Below are 26,773 nucleotides of genomic sequence, written 5' to 3'. Positions count from 1 at the left end.
CAGAGCCTCCTCAATCTCTCTCCAGGTGGACAAGAGTGATGGAGTGCGTGGATTGAAGTGAGCGATGTTGTTATTGAAACATGCATTTACAGTTGGTTGTTACGATGGCCAGTTGTTAATAGTAGTTGATGCTATCTATGTGTTATGCAGTCCTTTGCTTATGTCACTATCTCCTTCTACCATGGGTGTCGAACTCATTTTTACCCTGGAGGCCGCGTTCCGTCTTCAACAAGGTCCGGAGGTCCACACTGAAAATTGGTTATACTGTATTTCCTTGCCATCAAAATTGCTAAACATAGTCCTCTATTTTTTGTGTTTTTGTGTAACTCTCTGTGAGGTTGCCGTATTCCTCTGAATGGAAAATGTGTCGGTGCGTCACAGACCAGCCCAACTGGGGAACCGCTCTCTTTCACTGTTATGACTGTTCATAACACTGTTATGACTGGTTCATGAAGGCATTATGACAGGCTGCTTCAAGTAAGTGATGCACACAAGGACTTTGTCAATGCTGCGGTCTGTAAATAAAGCTTTGAAACCAAGAGAACATGCAAATCAACTCAGTAAAATACATTTATTGACAGTAAAATTTCAGTCGTCTTAATTGTACCTTTTTAATTTTTACACAAAAATATCAAAATACTTTACAGGGCATTAAATCTGAATATTGGCAAATTCATTGTTTATTAATTCTCTCTAACAAATACACTGTACATTGACAACAATGCTTGTCTTTTCTTAAATGCAGTGCTCAACTTAAATTTCATAAAACATTTTTTGAGAACAATGCATTTAAAAACTATGCGTAGTCTAACTTGGTATTTAGCTACTGATTTGCGAGACTTAACTGCATTTCATGCATTTTATGTCCCAAGAAGTTAGTTCCATTTTCGTCAAACTTCATTGAGAGAGAGGTGCTTAAATATGATGTAATACATAACAGATACACATAACAACATACGTACATAATAACATGGATTATCTTGGTTACCCAAACTTCAAAGCTTATAAAATGAATGTGTCTATACACAAACACATTTAAGTATACAATTTGCACTCAAACAATAAAAAAACAACAAAAGTATATATATATATATATTAAAAAAAAATTACATTTATTGGGCCAAATCGCCCCAGTGCAACATGGGAAAGATTCCCTTTCAAGATTCCTTCGAGGTACTCTTTCAGTCAAAACAACCTCTTCGACATGTTCTTTCCTAGATTTTTTTTTACCTTAATCGTACAACAACTCATAAGGACGTACTTGTTCAACCGCAGACCTCCCTCGGAAATCCTGTCAATGTGGAGGAATAGGCTCATGTGTTGTCAGCGTTAACATTCTCCTATCGTCTCGTTGCTACAGTATTTTAACCAACTAACAATAGTCGCTTGAAAGCTCCTCACTGTTAACTAACAACAAAAACAGAACAGATCTAATACTTACCGGATATCACATGTACGGGGAGGTCAATATCGAGGTCACAAACGGAAAACTAACACATTTGGGAATGATCGTTGACCGTAGTTAAATGAGGAAATGATCGAATAAGATTAGTAACGAACACCGCAAAGGAAAAATATTATTCCAGTCTAACAGTGAGTTAAAAGACCTGGGAGAACGGCCAATGTTAATAGATTAGCTTGATCCCAGCACAGAAGGACCTGTTGTTATGTGCCACAGAGGAAAGGAGATGCAGTAAAGAAAGTTATATATTAGAGTTCCCGAGTTGCCTATGTGTTCTGAATGGTAACATTTTATAACTTGACATCGTGATCTCAGTAGTAAGACATACTGTACATAATAAGTGTTACTAGAATCTTGTAACAGATGTCATGGGCAGTCGTATCATAACAGATAAAGTCACCTGATGACAATTGAATCAACATTTGAACCTGATGACACCAATAAGAGTTTGAGTCACAATTGTATAAGAACATAGTCACAAATACCATGACTGCTATGTCATTACTAAGACAGCATTTTTATAGATCTTAAGACAAAGTAAAGTGATACCATCTAACATGGGATGTTGCTTGTCAGTTCTTCTAAAACATTGAGCAGCATCTTAAGACACAATTTACAGATGATTTGAGACTTACCAATAAACATATTTTCATTTTACAATTGTTGACATTATCACCGTTGCCTATCAATAGTATAAATGGTACGATTGAAAAGAGTGCTTTTGCCTAAATCTGAAATAACGGTAAATGTAACCAGAACAAAAACTAGATTAAGAAATGAATAAGACAAAAGAAGCTGCCTTTTGGCTGTTAAGTGTGAGTTGATTTTCCTCAGTAACTCTAGCATTATTTTAAGGCATTGACAACTATACAGTATTGCTAAAAGAACAACTAGTTTCCCGGGCATCAACAGAACAATATGTACAACAGAAACAAATAAGAAAACACTAACACTTCAGGATAGAGTGCAAAATATTCATACTAATCAATCATTAACTTATCAGTTCCAAGTATCCAAATGTCCCTTATTAGGTTATATATCAGCAAAGTACACATGGGGTTGAGGAAACAAAAATATGAATTTCTTACATATTTACTTGGGACAATTTTCAAATGTTTGGTTTCGTTTGATTAATCTTGGCAGCGGCACACATATTGAAGATCATACATTCTCTCTAAATTCTCAGGGGTGGACTGAGGCATAGTTAGCATTCTACACTGTCAATGCCAGTCCCCAGATCATTTGATGCCAGCTTGTAGCTGTGACATTTTAATAGGATAGAATAGGAATATCATAGTTGTATAATATATGGGAGGGAAGAAAATGAAAGGAAGACAGACCTTGAGGAAGACAGTTGATGTTTAGAGAAGTGTCAGACAGTTTGTCCTCAACAAGGATGTTTAGAGGGATACATTGGTTCCACAGTAAAGTTATGGCCTAAGGACACTTTGGCCCAAAACACTCGCACCCAAATTCCAAGTCGACACTTAGCCCTACCCATAGGCACTCCAGTAGATCTAAAAAGATTGGATAGGTTTAAAGTTTACCATGTCTTCTGATTGGCTAGTTGGTATAGTCATCATGTTGTTTACGCCCATCGAATCATTTCAGATCTCAGGAAGTGCCTTGAGAGTAGCGGCTAGGGGTTGATTTGGAATTGATCACCAGAGTCCAATTTCTATACTGGACCCCAATACTCTCCACGTTTACCGTCAGGACACCAGAATCTCTGGCTCTTGCTACAAGAGTGAACCCAATTGGTCTAGCTAATAGATTAGTGCAATTCAATTACAGACCACCGTATTCATGCTCTCTGAAAGCTGCCTACACACACACAGACCTGGAAGAAAAAAACGTCCTCAAATAAAAGGAATTCAATGCATAAGAAATAAAACATAACCGTTTAAATTGATTCCATTATACATTCATAAAAGAGGGGGAAAGACAGAGATGATAGAAGACAGAGAGTTCAAGAGTCTTTCAGATGGAGATTAAAGGTGACATTAGTTTCTGATGGAACAGCTCAATTACTTTCCTTTCCCCTGCTATAGCTGCTGTTATAGCTGCAACAGTTCAGACACGAAGATAACATATCAGCCATTGTTGTCTCCGCCCTTCTCTCCCACCCCCTGAAATTAAACACATTTAAAACTGACCTGTGAGTTTAGATGTTCGGCCCACACATACATGTATCAACATTATATCCTCAGGTTTAACAGCATTACAAAGCAAGTCAACCTTCTAGAAAGAAGTTTATTCTTTAAAGCTTCAGTCGATCAAGAATTGACATATACAATGGCCTATTCAAATAAGGAGCCTCGAACAACTGCATATCGGCACTCACCCCGGGCTTGTGAAGTGCATTCTCCTGCAGGCCGAAGAGGGGGTTTCCCTGGCCACCCTGCAGGGGCGAGGCCCCCAGGTTTGGGGACTGGGCCGTGGGGGTGGAGGTGAGGGCCCCGGTCAGTGTGAGGCGCTGTAGCTCCCTCTGCCACTGCTGCTGCAGCATCTGATAGACCACCACCTGCTGCTCCTGAGACACACAGCCAAATATATAAGGGACTTGAACATGGGTAGTGATATGCACATCCAAAATGAATCTACCGGTGCCGGGCCTGAAAAAGACTGCAGCATATGCTGTTCTTTTTCTCCATTTATTTTTCGGGACCAAAATAAACCTGACCATGGTCACACTCATTGAATAATTAGGGGTTAACAGGCAATTTTTAAAATAATTTGGAACAGAGAAACTAGAGGCCATGAATAACTTGGGCAAAAAGAACGGCACTGATTGGCCTATAGGTGACACTGTCATAAGCAGTCTCGCTTTAAACTGTCATATCCACCGCCCTGTTTGACCTAGAGACTTGAAAGTTTGTATGCACAGTTCCTTCAGTAAGTATTCACACCCCTTGACCTTTTCAACATTTTGTTGTTGTTACAGCCCAAATTTAAAATGTATTATGCAGTGTGTGCAAATAACCCCCCCCCCCCCCTTATTGGTAAAACATGAGCCTGTAAAAATAGAACAAAATGTCAAAAGAACTGTAGGTTATTACATCATTTTTCTTATCAATACCGCAAAAAAAAGAAAATGTACAAATGGACTTGAAAACGGGTCATATAGCCTACGCTCAAATGCGATGTGGTTTGAGGAAAACCCTGATATTTTGACAAGGCAGAGATGAGTGGCTGACACCGAGACGTGCCCGAACAGCAGTGGACGCATAAATTATGTCCTAACGACAATCGCCAAATGTCATTACACTTTTTGGTATTTTGTGTAGCAGATGTCTCTTTCCATTCACCATTATTTGGAGGCTGGGAATATGTTGGGAGTGGATGAACGTGCGCCGGTATCCAAGTCACGGAGCCCTTTGAAGTGATTATTTGACAATCATATGAAAACATCATGACTGGTTGTGTTTATTACCACAGTAAATTGACATTCTGTCCTTGAGCTGTCCTTGTTTATTAATCTTCTGTATTACTTCATGTTTGGCGTGGACCCCAGGAAGGCTAGCTACTGCTTTAGCAACAGCTAATGGGGATCCTAATAAAACACCAAATTAAAGGTCATACATTTTAAAAGTTCAATTACAATTCTTTACAACTAGACCCGCAGAGATCCTATTTGAATTAATAGGGATTCTATATGTTATACATTTGTTTTGGTGCACGAGAGGACGTCCTGTACCGGAAAGAAAATAATTCTACTTTCACCCCTGCACAGAAGTACAAAGAATCTGAGGAGGAACAAGAGGGAGACTTCAAAGTTCAACCCTCATCCAGGTCCAACCCCCATAACCGGACACCAAAGACAACTCATGACCTCGTCCATCATAGGTCAGGACAATCCAATCCAACAGCTCCTGGCGATGGCGCAAGCTTTAAAGACAACTGTCGAAAATCATGGAGTAATTTTGGAGAAGCTGAGGTTTCAGATGGCACCTTCTAGCACAAATTCTAGTCCGAAACAATACACCAACGCAGCTCCCAGCGTTGGCATTAGCTACACCCGATCAAGCTCAGGCAACACCTGAACCACCAGCAGTGGGCTGCAATTCCAGGACTGCAGCCGCCCCCTATCAATCACCTCTGCCACCTCACCTCCAGACTCATCCTATCCAACCTCAACCTATAGCGCCCCCTAACAAGCCTAGCTCAAAAGAAAAAATCTGATATTACACGTCAATTTAAAACACTGCAATTCCAATCCACAGTGGCCCATCAACTTCAAACCTGTCATCACTATCATAGACATCCCTAAGACGAACCACACTGAATTTGGTAATATATATAAAAAAACAAGGAAACTATTAATAACTAATACTTTGCATATGTAACACTAATGCTCAAAATCATCTCATCAACCACATGTCAGATTCACTCCAGATGTTGTATTTAGAATCATGATTGCACATAAAGGAAGATAATTCCTACATGATCGAGTGATCTTCTGTCCTTTTTGTCATCCTGTGAACCCCGTTCATTGCTGCTCACAGCTATATTTTAATAATGCACAGTAGAAGTCGGAAGTTTACACACACCTTAGCCAAATACATTTAAACTTAGTTTTTCACAATTCCTGACATTTAATCCTAGTAAAAAATCCCTGTATTAGGTCAGTTAGGATCACCACTATATTTTAAGAATGTGAAATGTCAGAATAATAGTAGAGAGAATTATTTATTTCAGCTTTTATTTCTTTCATCACATTCCCACTGGGTCAGAAGTTTACATACACTCAATTAGTATTTGATTGCCTTTAAATTGTTTAACTTGGGTCAAACGTTTCAGGTAGCCTTCCACAAGCTTCCAACAATAAGATGGTTGAATTTTGGCCCATTCCTCCAACAGAGCTGGTGTAATCGAGTCAGGTTTGTAGGCCTCCTTGCTCACACACGTTTTTTTCAGTTCTGCCCACACATTTTCTATAGGATTGAGGTCAGGGCTTTGTAATAGCCACTACAATACCTTGACCTGGTTGTCCATAAGCCATTTTGCCACAACTTTGGAAGTTTGCTTGGGGTCGTTGTCCATTTGGAAGACCCATTTGCGACCAAGCTTTAAATTCCTGACTGATGTCTTGAGATGTTGCTTCAATATATCCACATTATTTCACTCATGATGCCATCTATTTCGTGAAGTGCACCAGTCCCTCCTGCAGCAAAGCACCCCCACAACATGATGCTTCCTCTTTGTCCCAATATGCAGTTGCAAACTGTAGTCTGGCTTTTTATGGCAGTTTTGGAGCAGTGGCATCTTCCTTGCTGAGCGGCTTTTCAGGTCATGTCGATATAGGACTCGTTTTACTGTGGATATAGATACTTTTGTACCTGTTTCCTCCAGCATCTTCACAAGGCCCTTTGCTGTTGTTCTGGGATTGATTTGCACTTTTCGCACCAAAGTCCGTTCATCTCTAGGAGACAGAACGCGTCTCCTTCCTGAGCGGTATGACGGCTGCGTGGTCCCATGGTGTTAATACTTGCGTACTAATGTTTGTACAGATGAACGTGGTACCTTCAGGCGTTTGGAAATTGCTCCCAAAGATGAACCAGACTTGTGGAGGTCTACAATTGATTTTTTGAGGTCTTGGCTGATTTCTTTTGATTTTCCCATGATGTCAAGCAAAGAGACACTGAGTTTGAAGGTAGGCCTTGAAATACATTCACAGGTACACCTCCAATTGACTCAAATGATGTCAATTATCCTATCAGAAGCTTCTAAAGCATGACATAATTGTCTGGAATTTTCCAAGCTGTTTAAAGGCACAGTCAACTTAGTGTATGTAAACTTCTGACCCTCTGGAATTGTGATACAGTGAGTTATAAGTGAAATAATCTGTCTGTGAACAATTGTTGGGAAAATGACTTGTGTCATGCACACAGTTGATGTCCTAACCGACTTGCCATAACTATAGTTTGTTAACAAGAATTTAGTGGAGTGGTTGAAAAAACTAGTTGTAATGACTCCAACCTAAGTGTACGTAAACTTCCGACTTCAACTGTATCTCTTATTTCGGTCCTGACAATTCATCCATTAATACGGTTTCAATTTTATTTTAACTTCTTATGATGACCCATCTTATCATCATGGTTGGGTTGTATTGGGTTACCAAACATCAAGAGCATGTACTGCAAGTGTTTGCATGTCTGAGTGTGTTTGTAAGGCATGGTAGAGTCATTACTGGAGTAAAGTTCTGCTGGAGAAGGAGCTGCTTCTGCTGCTCAGACAGGAGGGAAGACCTGAAACACAACCATGTTAAATATTACTCATCATGGGACACTTCCAGTCCAAACAACACTTACCCAGTCAACCCATTAGTCACAACAAAAATCAATTACAGTAACAGTCTAGACCAGAATCAGTCAGCGCAGCCAGTCACAACAAGACGATATAAAAATGTATCCCTGTCACAAAAAGAATGGCCGTGGCTATCACAACACAACAACAACTGATCAACAGCAATCAACAAACAACATCCTCACAAAACAATCAACCAACACTTATCACCAACCATTATACTTCTCTGGTGATCAGACAGAGAGTAGGTACTCACGGACTCATGCTCTTGGGGATTTGCAGGCCCTGTGCCAGTGCCTGGGGGCCCAAAGGGGGAGGCTGGGGCCTCAGGGCCGGCAGGGTGGGCTGGGGTCCGTTCTGGACAGGTGACTGGATCACCCCGTTCAGGCTGCCCAGCACGCCGTTCATGTTCAGCTGGGGACTTCCTGCTAGGGAGACCATGAGCCCGCCCACCATGGAACTGCTGGCCTGACTGAGGCCCCCCAGGCTGTCAGTCAAACCCCGCCCACCCAGCCCGTTCAGCAAAGGCTGGCCGAAGGAGGCGGGGCTCTGCTGTGGGGGTGGAGTGCTCTGGAAGGAGAGGGAGGAGCTACTGCGGGAGGGACTACCAGAGTGGAGCTCCTAGAGTCGGAAGAGAAAAACACAGGGTAAAACTAATAGGACAGTTATGGTTAATCTAAAGGTGAAATCTGTGAGTTTCATTTCCCCATATTTCATATATTAACATTCCCTCAATGTAATAACACGCATGCCCCGCCCACCTGAGGATTTGTCTTTTTCACCCATCTACTTCCTGTGTTTGAGGGGTGAAAATCCACTTGTCACTTAAATTTCGCTGGATCAATTGCTTTCATTTTACTCCTGTGACTCTTTCATACTCTTGATTATGCCTGTCGTTTTGTCCCGTTAACGTTCGTAATGACCTGTCAAACACACTCTGGTAATGGCTAAAAAGAGCTCAATGAAATGCATTGTCTTTACACTGATTCTGTAAAAAACGCTAAAGCTTGGTTAGGGATTTAACGCACCATCTTGACACCTCCATCACAAGAAAAATAACTTTATTTTAATGGGTGTTCATTTTTTTGCGGAATTTGGAAAAGTAATCCTTTAATACAGTTGAAATGTTTACAAATTAGAGGCTCTGAAATGAAAGCATCTTCCGAAAATGAACACTCGGATTATAGTGATATTAGTATGATCTCGCAAATGTAAAGTATGTTTAGATAGGTGTAATCTAGAGCGAAGCGTGTTGATTTTTTACTCTGAGGGTATCCTGCTATTGACACACTTTTTGAATTATGCAAGGGAACGTGAGAACAACAGGGGCAGCTAAGCCAGCGCAGGTGAGTGCAGGCAGGGTCGACAGAGGTTGCAGCCCTGTGCCACCCCTTTATGTTAATTTACCCCTATATGCAAATAAAACCTGCTGTATTTATGCAAACGACGCATATAGAATCGTCTTTATTTAACACAAAATATCCCCCAAAATACCTAATACAATAAGAACATTTATATATGAACATTTATATATTTATATATATATTTATTTATTAAAAAAAAGTGACATTTTACAATAAATTGAATACCTGAATTCCTACCAAAATCTCTAAACTCATTATTTGTCCGTGCCAGTAAGATGAGTATCTTCATCCATTGTCCCTCTGTTGCATTTTTAGCTATTTAGATGACCGTTGCTACTCAATGTACAAACAAGTAGAGGCGGCACGTTAGATTGGAAATGAAACCCAGATATCCCCTTTAATGCAACAGTTGGGGATAAAGGGTAAGTAACTACACAGTGGGTTCAGGTGTTGGCCGGTTCTAAGTAAGGTATGGTGGGCACAAAGGGGTTCTCACCTCGGATGAGGTGATGAAGGAGGTATCATTCAGGAAGCAGCATTTAGACAGGGGACTCTTATTGGTGCTGAGGGGGTCTATAGGGACAAGAGAGGTACACACACAGGGATATAGATACAGGGACAGGGAACCAACAACAAAAAAAAAACACAACACACAACTGTCTAGATTATTATGACAAAAACAAGGTTTGTTTTGGGGGATGGTGACACTCTTTTCCAGACTAGCAAACTGACTCTATCAACGAATGAGGTAAGGAGGATGGGAAGCTTCTGAGAGGAGGTGAATGAGAGGAGGGTTTTCTGAGTCTGACCGTGTGCGGAGGAGAGGAAGCTGATGTGGGTGGTGGTGGGCACTAGGCCCTGGACGGAGTGGTGGGAGTGGTGGACCTGCGGGGGGAAGGGACAGGCCAGCTCCACGTTGAGCAGCTGCAGCCGCTCCTTCTTGGCCGTCAGGCTGAGAATCTGGTCCTGGAGACGCTGGTTCTCCTGCTGCAGCGAGTGGAGGGACTGGAGCATCTCTACAACTGGCGGAGAGAGAGAGATGGAAGGGGGGAGGGAGAGGGGGGAAGAGACAGGGAAATGAGGTAGGAAAGAAAGTGAGTGAGTGTAGAGCACTGTATTAGAGTCAGTTTCATTTTTTTGTTACAGTTTCCATTCTAAGCCATTTTATTTTAAATATATTTTTTTAAACTAGGCAAGTCAGTTAAGAACAAATTCTAATCTACAATGACGGCCTAGGGACAGTGGGTTAATTGCCTTGTTCAGGGCTAGAACTACAGATTTTTACCTGGTCAGCTCAGGGATTTGAACTTGCAACCTTTCGGATTTACTGGCCCAACGCTCTAACCTCTAGTCTACCTGCCGCTACCGGCCATGATACACTAATGATCATCGCAGAACAGCACAGCACATTTTAAAGGATCTGAAAGCAAGCGTATGAGACTAACTTGGGTTGATATGAATCCACTTCCTCTTCAAAGGGTCCAAAAATACATTTCACATCGGGTGTGTATGACCGACTGTGTCACAAAGGCAGACACATCGCCCAAAAAAGACCAACTGAAAATCCTCAGAGAATGAAGATATATTATAGACTGCCACAAAGAATCCCAGTGTACTTACTGTTGGCACCCATCTCTCCGTTGCCATGCTTCTCCAGGAGGAGCTCTATGTGGGAGCTGGATGGAGGGACGTTTTCAGGGCGACCTCTGACCCCAGGGCCCACACCCTCCCTCTGGTCAAACAGTAGAGGCAGACAGCTCATAGGAGACCTGAGAGAATAACAGTGGTAAATGAACAGGCATATGGCTACAGAGAACAGAGACAGAATGAAATGGAATAACGTTGGTACACAAGAGACAGAATTAAATGGAATGGTAAAGTATACACAAGTAAAAGTGACCGTATGAGAGAACAGTGTTGATAGTGACAGTATGAGAGAACAGTGTTGATAGTGACAGTATGAGAGAACAGTGTTGATAGTGACAGTGAGAGAGAACAGTGTTGATAGTGACAATATGAGAGAACAGTGTTGATAGTGACAATATGAGAGAACAGTGTTGATAGTGACAGTGAGAGAGAACAGTGTTGATAGTGACAGTGAGAGAGAACAGTGTTGATAGTGACAATATGAGAGAACAGTGTTGATAGTGACAGTGAGAGAGAACAGTGTTGATAGTGACAGTGAGAGAGAACAGTGTTGATAGTGACAGTATGAGAGAACAGTGTTGATAGTGACAGTGAGAGAGAACAGTGTTGATAGTGACAATATGAGAGAACAGTGTTGATAGTGACAGTGAGAGAGAACAGTGTTGATAGTGACAGTGAGAGAGAACAGTGTTGATAGTGACAGTGAGAGAACAGTGTTGATAGTGACAGTGAGAGAGAACAGTGTTGATAGTGACAGTGAGAGAGAACAGTGTTGATAGTGACAGTGAGAGAGAACAGTGTTGATAGTGACAATATGAGAGAACAGTGTTGATAGTGACAGTGAGAGAACAGTGTTGATAGTGACAGTGAGAGAGAACAGTGTTGATAGTGACAGTGAGAGAGAACAGTGTTGATAGTGACAGTGAGAGAGAACAGTGTTGATAGTGACAGTGAGAGAGAACAGTGTTGATAGTGACAGTGAGAGAGAACAGTGTTGATAGTGACAGTGAGAGAGAACAGTGTTGATAGTGACAGTGAGAGAGAACAGTGTTGATAGTGACAGTATGAGAGAACAGTGTTGATAACAGTGAGAGTAGAGTCAAACAGAAACTTACTGTGAGGAAAGGCTCTCTCGTGGCGAGTTGTCGTGACATGGGAAGCGACAGTCGTCCATCTCGGACTCTGAGAGGAGAGAGAGCAATCCCGATAAACTACCAGGTAGCTACAGTAGGGGAGAGTGGGGTAAATTGAGCCGTTTTTTACATTCAGCATCACTCCATCAAGGGAAATATACTATGTCTTTCTGTTTTGAAAACATTGCTTGTCCAAAAAAAAGTGGTCTCTTCGCACAACTTAGCTGACCTGTGGGACAGGGTAAGTTAAGTTGAGCTGTGGGACAGGGTAAATTAAGTTGAGCTGTGGGACAGGGTAAGTTAAGTTGAGCTGTGGGACAGGGTAAATTAAGTTGAGCTGTGGGACAGGGTAAATTAAGTTGAGCTGTGGGACAGGGTAAGTTAAGTTGAGCTGTGGGACAGGGTAAATTAAGTTGAGCTGTGGGACAGGGTAAATTAAGTTGAGCTGTGGGACAGGGTAAGTTAAGTTGAGCTGTGGGACAGGGTAAATTAAGTTGAGCTGTGGGACAGGGTAAGTTAAGTTGAGCTGTGGGACAGGGTAAATTAAGTTGAGCTGTGGGACAGGGTAAATTAAGTTGAGCTGTGGGACAGGGTAAGTTAAGTTGAGCTGTGGGACAGGGTAAGTTAAGTTGAGCTGTGGGACAGGGTAAGTTAAGTTGAGCTGTGGGACAGGGTAAATTAAGTTGAGCTGTGGGACAGGGTAAATTAAGTTGAGCTGTGGGACAGGGTAAGTTAAGTTGAGCTGTGGGACAGGGTAAATTAAGTTGAGCTGTGGGACAGGGTAAATTAAGTTGAGCTGTGGGACAGGGTAAGTTAAGTTGAGCTGTGGGACAGGGTAAGTTAAGTTGAGCTGTGGGACAGGGTAAGTTAAGTTGAGCTGTGGGACAGGGTAAGTTGACAGGGTAAGTTACAGTGCCTTGCGAAAGTATTCGGCCCCCTTGAACTTTCAACCTTTTGCCACATTTCAGGCTTCAAACATAAAGATATAAAACTGTATTTTTTTGTGAAGAATCAACAACAAGTGGGATACAATCATGAAGTGGAACGACATTTATTGGATATTTCAAACCTTTTTAACAAATCAAAAACTGAAAAATTGGGCGTGCAAAATTATTCAGCCACTTTACTTTCAGTGCAGCAAACTCTCTCCAGAAGTTCAGTGAGGATCTCTGAATGATCCAATGTTGACCTAAATGACTAATGATGATAAATACAATCCACCTGTGTGTAATCAAGTCTCCGTATAAATGCACCTGCACTGTGATAGTCTCAGAGGTCCGTTAAAAGCGCAGAGAGCATCATGAAGAACAAGGAACACACCAGGCAGGTCCGAGATACTGTTGTGAAGAAGTTTAAAGCCGGATTTGGATACAAAAAGATTTCCCAAGCTTTAAACATCCCAAGGAGGACTGTGCAAGCGATAATATTGAAATGGAAGGAGTATCAGACCACTGCAAATCTACCAAGACCTGGCCGTCCCTCTAAACTTTCAGCTCATACAAGGAGAAGACTGATCAGAGATGCAGCCAAGAGGCCCATGATCACTCTGGATGAACTGCAGAGATCTACAGCTGAGGTGGGAGACTCTGTCCATAGGACAACAATCAGTCATATATTGCACAAATCTGGCCTTTATGGAAGAGTGGCAAGAAGAAAGCCATTTCTTAAAGATATCCAGAAAAAGTGTTGTTTAAAGTTTGCCACAAGCCACCTGGGAGACACACCAAACATGTGGAAGAAGGTGCTCTGGTCAGATGAAACCCAAATTGAACTTTTTTGGCAACAATGCAAAATGTTATGTTTGGCGTAAAAGCAACACAGCTGAACACACCATCCCCACTGTCAAGCATGGTGGTGGCAGCATCATGGTTTGGGCCTGCTTTTCTTCAGCAGGGACAGGGAAGATGGTTAAAATTTATGGGAAGATGGATGGAGCCAAATACAGGACCATTCTGGAAGAAAACCTGATGGAGTCTGCAAAAGACCTGAGACTGGGACGGAGATTTGTCTTCCAACAAGACAATAATCCAAAACATATAGCAAAATCTACAATGGAATGGTTCAAAAATAAACATATCCAGGTGTTAGAATGGCCAAGTCAAAGTCCAGACCTGAATCCAATCGAGAATCTGTGGAAAGAACTGAAAACTGCTGTTCACAAATGCTCTCCATCCAACCTCACTGAGCTCGAGCTGTTTTGCAAGGAGGAATGGGAAAAAATTTCAGTCTCTCGATGTGCAAAACTGATAGAGACATACCCCAAGCGACTTACAGCTGTTATCGCAGCAAAAGGTGGCGCTACAAAGTATTAACTTAAGGGGGCTGAATAATTTTGCACGCCCAATTTTTCAGTTTTTGATTAGTTAAAAAAGTTTGAAATATCCAATAAATGTCGTTCCACTTCATGATTGTGTCCCACTTGTTGTTGATTCTTCACAAAAAAATACAGTTTTATATTTTTATGTTTGAAGCCTGAAATGTGGCAAAAGGTCGCAAAGTTCAAGGGGGCCGAATACTTTCGCAAGGCACTGTAAGTTGAGCAGGGGGACAGGGTAAGTTAAGTTGAGCTGTGGGACAGGGTAAGTTAAGTTGAGCTGTGGGACAGGGTAAGTTAAGTTGAGCTGTGGGACAGGGTAAGTTAAGTTGAGCTGTGGGACAGGGTAAGTTGAGCTATGGGACAGGGTAAGTTAAGCCGCACACACATTTCTGTACTAAATTAAATATAAAAAAAATAGCTTTTTAAAACCAACTTAATTTCCCAGAACACAATTCAACACAATCACTTTTTGTCTTTTAATCATTTTAAGCATCTTTTACCAGAGGCTTAACACCTAAGGCCCTGTTGTTACCTCATATCCCTGAGATAATGCCTTGATTTTTTCTGCCTGAGAAGAAAACACTTCAATTTGCTCAACTTGTCATTGGCTCAACTTACCCCATGACCATTGGCTCAACTTACCCCATGACCATTGGCTCAACTTACCCCATGACCATTGGCTCAACTTACCCCATGACCATTGGCTCAACTTACCCCATGACCATTGGCTCAACTTACCCCATGACCATTGGCTCAACTTACCCCATGACCATTGGCTCAACTTACCCCATGACCATTGGCTCAACTTACCCCATGACCATTGGCTCAACTTACCCCATGACCATTGGCTCAACTTACCCCATGACCATTGGCTCAACTTACCCCATGACCATTGGCTCAACTTACCCCATGACCATTGGCTCAACTTACCCCATGACCATTGGCTCAACTTACCCCATGACCATTGGCTCAACTTACCCCATGACCATTGGCTCAACTTACCCCATGACCATTGGCTCAACTTACCCCATGGTCATTGGCTCAACTTACCCCATGACCATTGGCTCAACTTACCCCATGACCATTGGCTCAACTTACCCCATGGTCATTGGCTCAACTTACCCCATGGTCATTGGCTCAACTTACCTCATGGTCATTGGCTCAACTTACCCCATGACCATTGGCTCAACTTACCCCATGACCATTGGCTCAACTTACCCCATGACAATTGGCTCAACTTACCCCATGACCATTGGCTCAACTTACCCCATGGTCATTGGCTCAACTTACCCCATGACCATTGGCTCAACTTACCCCATGACCATTGGCTCAACTCACCCCATGACCATTGGCTCAACTCACCCCATGGTCATTGGCTCAACTTACCCCATGGTCATTGGCTCAACTTACCCCATGGTCATTGGCTCAACTTACCCCATGGAAACATTTTGACTATATTATCCCACACACAAAATGATGCACTTTCATGCTAGGTTTAGGATCTCATACTGGAGCTTATAGAGACCCAAACTGATGTAAAGAACAATCTTAAAATAGTCTATTTTGGTTTAGATACAAGCATCATGAAACCTCTAACACAATAAATTAATTTGACTTAAATTTATTTTTACCTAACTTGCTAACCACCTTTTCCATGTGATTTCTTACGTCACAGACTGAAATGAAGACCTCTTCCTAAATATTTGGTCAAAATATTCATTGTGTGTATGGTTTCCTAGAAACAAGGGTGGCTCAACTTACCCCTTTGTCTCAATTTACCCCACTCTCCTGTATGTAACTTCATAGCAAACATAAGAATCTCACTAACGAGTGTGTGTGTGTGTGTATTACCTTGAAGTGAGGTCTGGGCTTGGCTCAGTAGTGAGGGCAGTGTACGGCCAGTAGAAAAGACCCTGCCAAACGGCTGAGAGGAGCTGAGGCTGTAGGAAGAACTGGAACATGGAACATGCACCTACAAGGGTTTAACACACACAGAACAAAGTTAGGATCTCATTTACCTGACAACTGAATACATGTGGGATACTATTTTAGTTGTAACATGATATCGTTGATAAGCTCAGCCATGGGCTGTGTTTCAAATGGCACTATATATTTCCTGCATAGTGCACTACTTTGACCAGATGCCTATGGGCCCTGGTCAAAAGTAGTGCAGTACAGATGTAGGATCTTAATTTGATCACCCTGTTGCAGGAGAACTGCCACTATCAACACATGTTTAACTTGTCGTGTATTTTTTATTTATTTTTTATTTCACCAGGTAGGCTAGTTGAGAACAAGTTCTCATTTGCAACTGCGACCTGGCCAAGATAAAGCATAGCAGTGTGAACAGACAACACAGAGTTACACATGGAGTAAACAATAAACAAGTCAATAACACAGTAGAAAAAAGAAAAAAAAAGAGTCTATATACATTGTGTGCAAAAGGCATGAGGAGGTAGGCGAATAATTACAATTTTGCAGATTAACACTGGAGTGATAAATGATCAGATGGTCATGTACAGGTGTGTATTGGTGTGCAAAAGAGCAGAAAAGTAAATAAATATAAACAGTATGGGGAAGAGGTAGGTAAAATTGGGTGGGCTATTTACCGATAGACTATGTACAGCTGCAGCGATCGGTTAGCTGCTCAGATAGCAGATATTTGAGGTTTAAAAAGGCGCCCGAAGTTTGTAATTTCCACTTTGAAATGTCAGACTCCTTTACGAAAAAACCTATCAACCCCTACAAAAGTGTCCATTAATTAAAATCCACATAATAATTCATATTTCCTGCAGAAGCAGGATACTTTTTCTGCTGTAGCAAACTGGCTCAAATGAAGATCATACATCTGTATATAGGTAATAGTGTGCCATTTTTAAGAAGACAAAAGCTCTGCTACCTGACCCGAGCTCGACGGGCTCTGACATTATACATGGTAGTTAGGGCCGGGCGGGGCCTGTTTTTTCATCAATAATTAGGGTACGTGCCGGGCCTGGGTATCACTAAATTGATGACAAAAATGTTAAAGCTGAGCCATTTGCTCGTGCTCTGCTCAGTCACATCTGGCTAAGCTCGCAACATGATGTCAGAAGTGCTTCCACCTCATCAAATATAAGGTCAGAGAGATTATTTCACAGAGTTTCGAGTGACGAAAAGTATCTAACAGCTAACTTGCTCTCTCATGCCTCCTCATTGAGCAGAGTAGCCCAAGCGGAGCCGTTGCTATGGATACTCACAGACTCAGAGCCGCCATGAGCAGAGCAGGGAGCTGAGAGGAGCAGCTAATGGATTGACTAACGCAGGAAGTTATTTCTGTTATTTTGGCCAGGGCCGGGCCTTAAATTTGGCAGAAGCAACCGGGCCTGGGTAGGGTAGAGCCTGAACGTCGCGGGTATGGGTAAAGGCTCGAACGCAGACATGATGTTGATTTCCCGGAGTACCTGTGGGTTGAGGGCAGAGTTGACTGGTTGAAGTGACAGTGTGGAGACGTGAGATGGCAGGAGTCCTGAAGAGAGAGCGGTGCTACATACGCCTCCGCCCAACGACAGAGGGGTGTTACAGACACCCCCACTCAAAGACAGAGGGCCCTCGTGACAGGTGTAGATTCCTAACCAAGAGAATAATATCAGACTTAATTCATAAATGCAATTCATTTATAGAACACACACACACACACACACACACACACACAACCGCACACCTAAAATTGTTGAGGTCATATCTTGTCAGAGTAGAGCAAAAGCAGGAAGTCAACCCAGCCATTGACGCACATGCCCTCTCTGTTGACACTGCACACAAAACCACAATCTAACAAATCTCTTTACGACGCACAGATCACTAACTACCTAAGATTTACTACGCACGTGCAAAGTCTGCACTTCTAGTTCTGCTCAAGAAGTCATAAGCAAAAAGCGTTATACATACAAGGGTTCTTTCCTCTGATTTTTACTCAATCTCTTACTCCTCTTCATCCTTTTCTTTCTCTGCAGTGCAAATATGTACAAGCTTAAATCTGGCCGCCATTTTCTAAACGAGGCATCTTGCTTCCTGAACATCTCTAAATACACATACTTGATGATGTGTACGTTCATCATCCACAGCCACAATACATAGAAGTGCTGTGTATTATTTTCACATGCAAGTGCACACAGGAAGCTAGAGGGCTACCACACAGAGACTACGCCCGCTCAAGACGGATCTGGTGAGAGACTCACCGGAGCCGAGCAGCGTATTGCCGCGGCCTGTGGAGAAACTGACGCTAGAGGAAGTGGAGGAGGAGGGGAAGGAGGAGGAGGAGGAGGAGAGGGAGGAGGTGGGCAGGGTGGAGGAGTACGCTGTGTGGGGGAGGGAGGAGGAGCTGGGGAAGAGCGAGGAGGACAAGGTGGAGGAGGAGGTTAGGGAAGGAGGTGGAGCAGGAGCCGTGTGGTGACGGTACTCCTCCTCTCGCCTCTCCGTCCGCTCCCGGTTCTTGCTCCCTCGCGGGCGCCCCGGTCCATGCCGGCTCTTCTTGTTGCCACGGTGCCTCCTCTCCCGGTGTGTTGGCAGCGGTGGTGGGGGCGTGGCCTTGTCCTCCTCTAGGTTGGCCTCCTCCAGTATAGGGGGCGTGGCTAGGTGCGGGGACTTGAGAAGCGTCTTGGAAAGCTTGTAGTCCCCCGAGGAGGAGGAAGTGATTTTGCGGAGCTTGCTGCTGCCGCTGCCTATCCCACCCGAGGAGGAAGTGATGCGCATGATGGAGCCGAAGGTGGAGATGGTGACCTTGGTCTCGAAAGAGTTGGTCTCGCCCTCTGACCTATCGTGACCCTGCGACGACCCTCCGTGAGGTCCGTCAACCGGGGTCAGGTCCGGGGGCTGCAGGGAGGCCTTGTTGTGGTATTTACTATTGTCCAATTCCTCCTCCTCTTCTTTCTCTTCTTCCTTTTCCTCCTCCCCTTCCTCGTCATCTTCCTCAGGCGCTGTCCGTCTGGTCCGCTCGTCCCGGGGCTCCTCGGCGCCGTGCTCGTCCGCTCCTCGGTCGGGGTCGCGCTCCAAACGAGAGGTAGAGGAGAACGGGAGGAGGTCTTGGGAGCCGCCACCTGGGAATACACACCGTCGTTATTCCTAAACACAGCACAATAACCAGACAACACTATACGGTGCAGTTATACCTAAAACCATTATAAAAACACACGTTCAGACTAAACACAGTGAAGTTATACCAAAACAAAGAGTTCTGCACTAGAGAGTTGGTTATTCACAAACAGAACTGACTGAGAAGTTGCTTGGACACAAAACGGCCGGTTAGTTGGCCCATAAAAGGATTAGCTTTGTACCCGTGTTGAAGGGACTGGAGGAGCAAGAGGAAGAGGAGCAGCTCTTGCCAATGCTTCCTGTCTTCTTACTGCGGTGTCCCAGCTGGCCGTGAGAGCTCAACCTCTTCAAATTCCCCTCGCTGTCCTTGTTGCTGTGGTGACCCGACGACAACTAAATCAACAGCACAGAGAGGTGACGGGTGGGAAATGTGTCATTGGAGATCGAGAAGCGGTTTGATGTCATAGATTAAAGCCCTTTACGCTCGTTAGAAAGTATTGCGAGACGGTCCTGTTAAGAGGGTTCAACCAAGGACCTCACCAGAATAAAAAACATTTTCTCAAATGTATCCACTTAGAAACTATTTAGGAAACCAAATGGTTATACTCGGTCAATGACGGAAGAGGATTGGTGGATGTGGGGAAAGACTAGAGAGAAAGAGAGAGTTAAGAGAGGTTAGAGACAGAGACCAGAGGGCATTTAGGGGTGTACATATTGGGGTTGGCTTTACCTTGTCCATGCTGCTGGACAGTGAGGACCCCAGACCATCAGATGACTTTTTATGCCTCTCCTTTTGCCTCACCTTGTCCTTGTGACTCTGAGTGAAACCGAAGGGAGAGGCTGAGGATTTGAGCATTCATGCAAATACACCAATACAAGCCACACCAAGCAATAGTCAAATGCACGCTCAGTATGTACACAACAATACACAAGACACTCACCTTCCTAAGCCTGTGGTGGTGTGAGCCGTGTTTATCCTGGGCGGGGGACGTGGAGCCCCCCCTGGAGTGGCCGAAGGAGCCGCGTTCGGTGTTCTCTCCACTGGAGCGCATCTTCCTCTGCTACAGGACCCCGCCGAGGAGAGGCAGAGAGTCACACTGCTGCCAACCGTGACGGTCACAGGGGCAAGTACAGCTATAGGGGCAATAGCTGGACGGGCAATCGGCTAGAGCTACAGGGGAAACTAGGGGGCGGAGGCTATTTCTCCACGCCGGCTTGAAAAACTATGTCTCCTTGCCTTCCTCAACGCAGTATGTGAATGTTACAAAACCAAGTGGAAGTGGAAGTCCTTTCTAAAGCCGTCTTAATACCCAACACAACACATTTACACATTTCATTCCATTTAAATAAATAAGAACTGGAGCTCTCCTAGAAAGCTGAAAAGAGACTTGAATAACTCTGCCAGTCTCTTACCATCTTGATGTAATGGTGCTTGCAGTAGCCACAGTACTTGACGTTGTCAGCCTCAGGGCCCTCCTCCTCACACAGCAGGCCAGCCATCTGAGCACTGCACAGGGTCAGACAGTCAGACAGATGGGAGAGGACACACACACACACACACAAAAGCATGCACGCACAGTCACGCACGCACCGTCACGCACACGCAGTCACGCACACACACACACACACACACACACACACACACATACACACACACACAGACCACTCACCAGGTGACGTGGAAGGCTTGTCGACAGCCCTGCCGGTTGCACGTCATGCAGGCGCCACACGCAGCCTTGCTCTCTCGCCCATGGTCCTCACAGATATAACACGTCTAAAGAGAGGGAAGGAGGAAGATGAAAAAGAAAGATGACTGACCAGAACAGATCTTCTCTTATCAACGTCAGATGTCATGTCCACCTGAAATCACTCACAGATCTAATGGGCACATTTAGCTACTTAACTACCTAATTGGTGGAACGACCAATTTGTATCTATGCCAAATGGCATCCCATTCCCTATAGAGCGCACTACCTTTGACCAGGGCCCATAGGGCTAAAAAGTAGTGCACTATACTCTGGGCTCTGGTCAAAAGTAGTGTACGACATAGAGAATAGGCTTCCATTTGGGACACAGCCAGTGTGATACTGTTCAACTCTATGGGCCTCACCAGTGCCCCGAGTCCAACCCTAGCCTGTCATTGATAGCAGCCTGTTGTGAAACACTTCACACCTCGCTCCCCTACGGCTACCCTACGGCTATTACCCAGACAGAGGGGGCTGGCTGTCTGCCTAGCAACAGGTGCTGGACAAAAGAACAGCGGGCTCCTTACCTTTCTTCTCTTCTACCCCTCCTTCCCTTCATCTACCCCCTCCTTCCCTTCATCTACCCCGTCCTCCTCCCCTTGTGAGCCATATGCATCATGGGCCAAAGCGAAACAGGGAAACAGCATTTTTGGAGCTACTGTAAAGGAGGGAGGGAGGGTGGTGGGCTTATTGAGCCTCTGACAACCCAGACCAGAGAGGTGCAAGCCATTTACTGTAGCTGCCCCTGACATGGTGACGCGAGGCCACTACCAGACGAGCACCCACTATCGTTCAGCAGCAGGCGTCTACGTACGTAGCTTCCCATTGACTCGAATAGAACTGTAATCCAATCATATAAAAGCTTTCTTTCAAAAACAAATCTGTCTGGTGGGCATATGCTGAATATAGATTTTTCCACAATAGCGATCACTCAAGACCATTAGGCCTGAAAGCATGCAGCCGGTGGTGGGATACATGGCCCGTGTTTATGCAGATGCCAACTCTAAAGGCTAAACTTGCAGAGAGGACTTAGGAAAAACTCTGGATGATCTCATGAAAGCTTTGCCCCGTGCAAAAATATACTGTATCCTAATGACTGCGTGCAAATCACAAAAACGCCCCCACGAGTTTGTGTGGAATTTTGAAGGTAGGCACAGAGATGGACAACCATTTACTCTGGCTAAAGAAACGATATCTCCAATTTTATTCAATCGTTTTAGGCCAATAAAATGCATTTCAAATGACGGTCAGAACGTCCTTCACAAAAGACAAACAAGGCTATCAAAAGTGGAAGTGAACAGTGACGAATACCTTGATGTATCTGTCGTGAGGGACGTACTGTAGTACGATAGGCTCCATGGTGAGAACGTTGGCGAACTGCACCTCGGGAATGTAGAGTGCACAAACCACATGGGCCCAGCCTGGAGAGAGAACAGCTCACATTAGTACACACACACACACACACACACACACATACACACACAGACACGCACGCACGCATACACACACAGACACGCACGCACGCACACACACACACACACACACACACACACACACACACACACACACACACACACACACACACAGACACACATGCACAAACGCACATACGCACACACACACACATACACACACACACACACACCCTGACGTGCATACACACACATTAACACGGACACATTATATGTTTGTAAGACAAGGGAAACGTGGAGGAAAGAAGGGATTGATGGAAAGTAGAGGATGAAGAATAGAGGAAGGAAAGTCAGCGTCCAGTAGTTTACCTCCACTGTCTGTCCTCTTGAGGGCGCCATCTTTGTGAGGGCACAGCTCACATCTCTGATGAGAAATGAGAGCACACCTCACAATAACCAACTACGCACAGTAGCTTCAATAGCACACTGTACTACCAGTGTTATTTACTACGACAGGCAGGGATATCCTGTACATTGATAGAGATTTGAAAGAGTATACGGATAATATATTGATATATGGGATATATATACTCACCACTCTGGCAGCTCTCTCCTGAGACTCACATTTTCGACAGAACCACGGGCCAGTGGGCACCTGGACAATACCATAGCACGCTGTGACACACACACACACACACACACACACACACACACATAAATAAAGACACAAATACAGATAAATCATTAGTCTACCACTCAAATGAATGAGACACAAACAAGTTACCTAACTTCTTGGTATACCTTCAATTTTTAATAATATTTTTTTTTTTTTACTGTTGAGAGCAAGCATAGAGTAAGTAAGTAGCCTTGCACGAGCCTTGGCTTGTACAAGCCGGAACGACTCAAAGGAGCAAGAGCCAATCTCCTGTTTCCGTAGCGACCCCCTGGACAGGATGCTAGTCTATCACTGGGATTTACCCCCAATCTATCTCCTTAATGCTGAGTGCCAAGCAGAGATGCAGCAGGACCCATTTTACAGTCTTTGGTATGACTGAATCAAACTCCCAACCTTTTCAGGACAGACACTCTTACCACAAGGCCACTGAATCGAGAGAAGGCGTAGCCAGGGCATAAAGTTAAGTGTCACAATGATTTATAGATTTCTTATTCCCGAGATGATCCCAATATTGATAGGCTATTGATGTAGGTCACCTTTTTCAAAGAGTGGTGGCGGTTTGAACGCAACCATAGTGGTTTTACTTTGCAAGACATAGCCTGATTTATAATACTATGACGTGAATAACAGTTTGTAAACTCAGATTGTATCGTGTGTCGGACACAGACGATATTGTTATTGATGTTTCCTACATAGCACAATAAATAAAAGCCACGGGGGATATACTGCGACGGTGTGCACTACTCTTAGAGCCTTACAACCGTAAAAGATGTACACATTAAATCATAATTCATGGCTCTTATTCGAATCAAAACTCATGGACATATTGAGTGGCTACATTGCTGCAGGGCTGAGATACAAAGATGTCAACAAAGAATCTGGATGCATCGTTGAGGAAACAATTCATCCGGAAGGCCCGATAGGCCAGCTAGTCTGCTGCTCCAGTAGTAGCAAATGCTTCCTGAACGATGCGTAACTTTGGATCGAATAATAGCCATTCCGCAAAAAACCGCAATAGTCCGCGCCATAAGGGCTCGATGTAATGTTATATGTCCCCTCTCGCACCACGGCAACGCGTGTTAAAGGAAAACACCCCCTCCCACATAAACACAGACAGACACGCACGCACGTAGGCACGCATCACCCCATCCTTCCCCCAATACCGTAATTACATTGTAGTATAGCAAGCTAGTTACCCTGGTGAACAGCGACGCTGCACCCGTGCCCATCACAGTATACAAGAGGATTTTCAGCCCAGCCTCGCTCATCGGAACACACGCAGCAACCTCCAACCATTTCCCGCATACTGTTCCCATACGGTATTTGATACGGTTTTGCGGCGACTTAAATCGCCAGGGTGTCAAGTAGTCCCTGACTTCAACAGTGTATCAAACATGGTAGTCGGTAGTCGTGCTACACTGCAACCAAGGATGAATTTCAGCGTGGGGGTTTCGGTGTACAGCGAGTTTTTCCGTGATGTCTTCCCGTCCCCTGTAGAACCGATGCAGTGCGCATGCCCACATCTGCAGAATAGTCTCACCGTGTGAAGATGACAATATTTCCATCCCTTGAAGTTGTGTGTCCTCAGTTGTCCATGCTCAATGACAATATGTATGTTCCCTTTCTACATTATAATGACCAAACAGCCCGATCTCCTGCTGTCGAAAAGCAATAATGACAAGTGTAGACTAAAGCGTGCCTCTTCTCTTTGAACGGTGGATAAAACTCACTTTAAATGCATAGCGCCATCTTTAGGGATCAGACAAAAACAGAAATGTCTTGGCCTACTTGCCTAAATGGAATACCCAGAGATAGTTTGGGGAAACCGTTAATATCATTCAACAATATGTAGTCCAGGCCAACTACTTTGTCGATTGATTTAGAGACTTTATAACAACTATATCCAATATGTAGGCATATTAAAAAGTATTATCATAACAATAGTCCATTAAACAGAATCAGGTAACGTATGTTGTATTAGTGGCATTATAAAGTCTCATAATGATGGTTGCTTAATCAGAAGTCAACAAAATACAATTCTAGGCTAATAATGCGTTTTTATTAGGCACTTGTGTGATGTGTAATGTAAAGCATTGTTGTAAAACCTGAGACTGCAAAGCCTTACATTACTTATTATACATGATCTTTCTCAGAAAGTGAACTATGTTAGAGATGAATGCATAAACATGTGAAAAATACAATACAATATAATAATGTCTGTAATAGCCTATTATAACTCTTGTTTATGAACATAAAATGTCATTGTAATCCAACGTTTTAATAGGAGTTTACAGCAGACCTCAAAAACAAAGGATGTAATTCTCTTTCCTTGGAATGACAGACTGCCAGTCAGCCTGTGAGACTTTTAATAGCCATGTTTTTTTCAAATATTCAGCTCTGGCAACAACATCATTGGCATAATTCCCTCCTGTGGTTTTAGCGTCCACCTGCTCATATGAGGAGATGCTGCCAGCCCCCATATTGTAGGCTGCCAACGCCCATGAAAAACATAAACACAATAGGTTAAACATAAACACAATAGGTTAAACATAAAAACAATAGGTTAAACATAAACACAATAGGTTAAACATAAACACAATAGGTTAAACATAAACACAATAGGTTAAACATAAACACAATAGGTTAAACATAAACACAATAGGTTAAACATAAACACAATAGGTTAAACATAAACACAATAGGTTAAACATAAACACAATAGGTTAAACATAAACACAATAGGTTATTGTGTTAAACATAAACACAATAGGTTAAACATAAACACAATAGGTTAAACATAAACACAATAGGTTAAACATAAACACAATAGGTTAAACATAAACACAATAGGTTAAACATAAACACAATAGGTTAAGCATAAACACAATAGGTTAAACATAAACACAATAGGTTAAACATAAACACAATAGGTTAAACATAAACACAATAGGTTAGTAGCAGCGTACAGCTCAATACAGGAGTGAGTCAGTCAATACATTTCAGCTACTGCTCCTTGGTCCAGTGAGGCTACTTCTTTTCTCGACATCTGAATAGGAGCCGACCAACATTTGTGTGCCTTTGGTCGATATGTTCCAATCGATGGAACTGTAGATTCTGTAGACTCATAGTGTATTGTAGAATGTTCATCAAACAATAGTGGGCGGCAGCGTAGCCTAGTGGACCGAGCGTTGGACTAGTTAACCGAAAGGTTGTAAGATTGAATCCCCGAGCTGACACGGTACAAATCTGTCGTTCTGCAACAAGGTACAAATCTGTCGTCCCTGAACAAGGCAGTTCACCCACTGTTCCTAGGCCGTCATTGAAAATAATAATTTGTTCTTGACTGACTTGCCGAGTTAAATAAAGGAAAAATAAAAAAAAAACAAGTCATTCCACATTAGACATGACCTCCTGGGAAGCAGTTGCACAGTGGGTAAACAAATGTTTGAAATTGAACAACCAGATTATAATAATGGGTGTAAAAATGACATCTCTACAGCCTGCACATAATCATGATTGTAATTATGTCATTTCAACCCCTGATCCAGAGTCTCACATTCATTCTCAAAGGTTTATATTACCTGCATTAGCCCATGGGCATTTCCATTGTCAACCTGAGCGATTGACCAGTCCTGTCCCACCCC

General features: G+C 43.4%; 1 protein-coding gene across 2 annotated transcripts; it reads right to left on the bottom strand.

Moving 5' to 3' along the window:
* Positions 1-556: 556 nt before the first annotated feature.
* Positions 557-24,819, bottom strand: LOC110485905 (protein AF-17). 2 transcript variants are annotated; one of them, XM_090195973.1, is made up of 20 exons: positions 24,326-24,819; positions 23,049-23,128; positions 22,823-22,877; positions 22,353-22,462; positions 20,967-21,070; positions 20,710-20,803; positions 20,238-20,357; positions 20,027-20,113; positions 19,539-19,689; positions 18,444-19,301; positions 17,670-17,836; positions 16,081-16,201; positions 11,895-11,961; positions 10,753-10,901; positions 9,942-10,154; positions 9,629-9,705; positions 8,025-8,389; positions 7,653-7,710; positions 3,807-3,995; positions 557-3,591 (listed from the first exon to the last, which is right to left on the bottom strand). In XM_090195973.1, exons 1-20 carry the CDS (start codon positions 24,432-24,434, stop codon positions 3,556-3,558), a joined length of 3,210 nt encoding a protein of 1,069 aa, XP_090052099.1. In that variant the 5' UTR covers positions 24,435-24,819; the 3' UTR covers positions 557-3,555. The 2 variants fall into 2 exon arrangements, with proteins under 2 accessions (XP_090052099.1, XP_090052098.1); XM_090195972.1 differs by lacking the exon at positions 557-3,591 and having other exon boundaries at positions 3,702-3,995.
* Between the last annotated feature and the right edge of the window lie 1,954 nt (positions 24,820-26,773).

This window comes from Oncorhynchus mykiss, chromosome 13 (assembly GCF_057628025.1).
Source record: "Oncorhynchus mykiss isolate SJ-2025 chromosome 13, ASM5762802v1, whole genome shotgun sequence".
Taxonomy (NCBI): domain Eukaryota; kingdom Metazoa; phylum Chordata; class Actinopteri; order Salmoniformes; family Salmonidae; genus Oncorhynchus; species Oncorhynchus mykiss.
The sequence above is the reverse complement of the archived record's forward strand: the minus strand, read 5'-3'. Positions and strand labels throughout refer to the sequence as shown.

Bases quoted from the DNA above. Each gene is read 5' to 3' on its own strand.
- LOC110485905 (XM_090195972.1), bottom strand. From the start codon at position 24,434: ATGCGGGAAATGGTTGGAGGTTGCTGCGTGTGTTCCGATGAGCGAGGC. The intron at 22,878-23,048 runs GTGAGTATATAT...ATTTCTCATCAG, and splicing joins AGGAGAGAGCTGCCAGAGTG to AGATGTGAGCTGTGCCCTCA. The intron at 11,962-16,080 runs GTAATACACACA...CTCTCCTCTCAG, and splicing joins AGCCCAGACCTCACTTCAAG to AGTCCGAGATGGACGACTGT.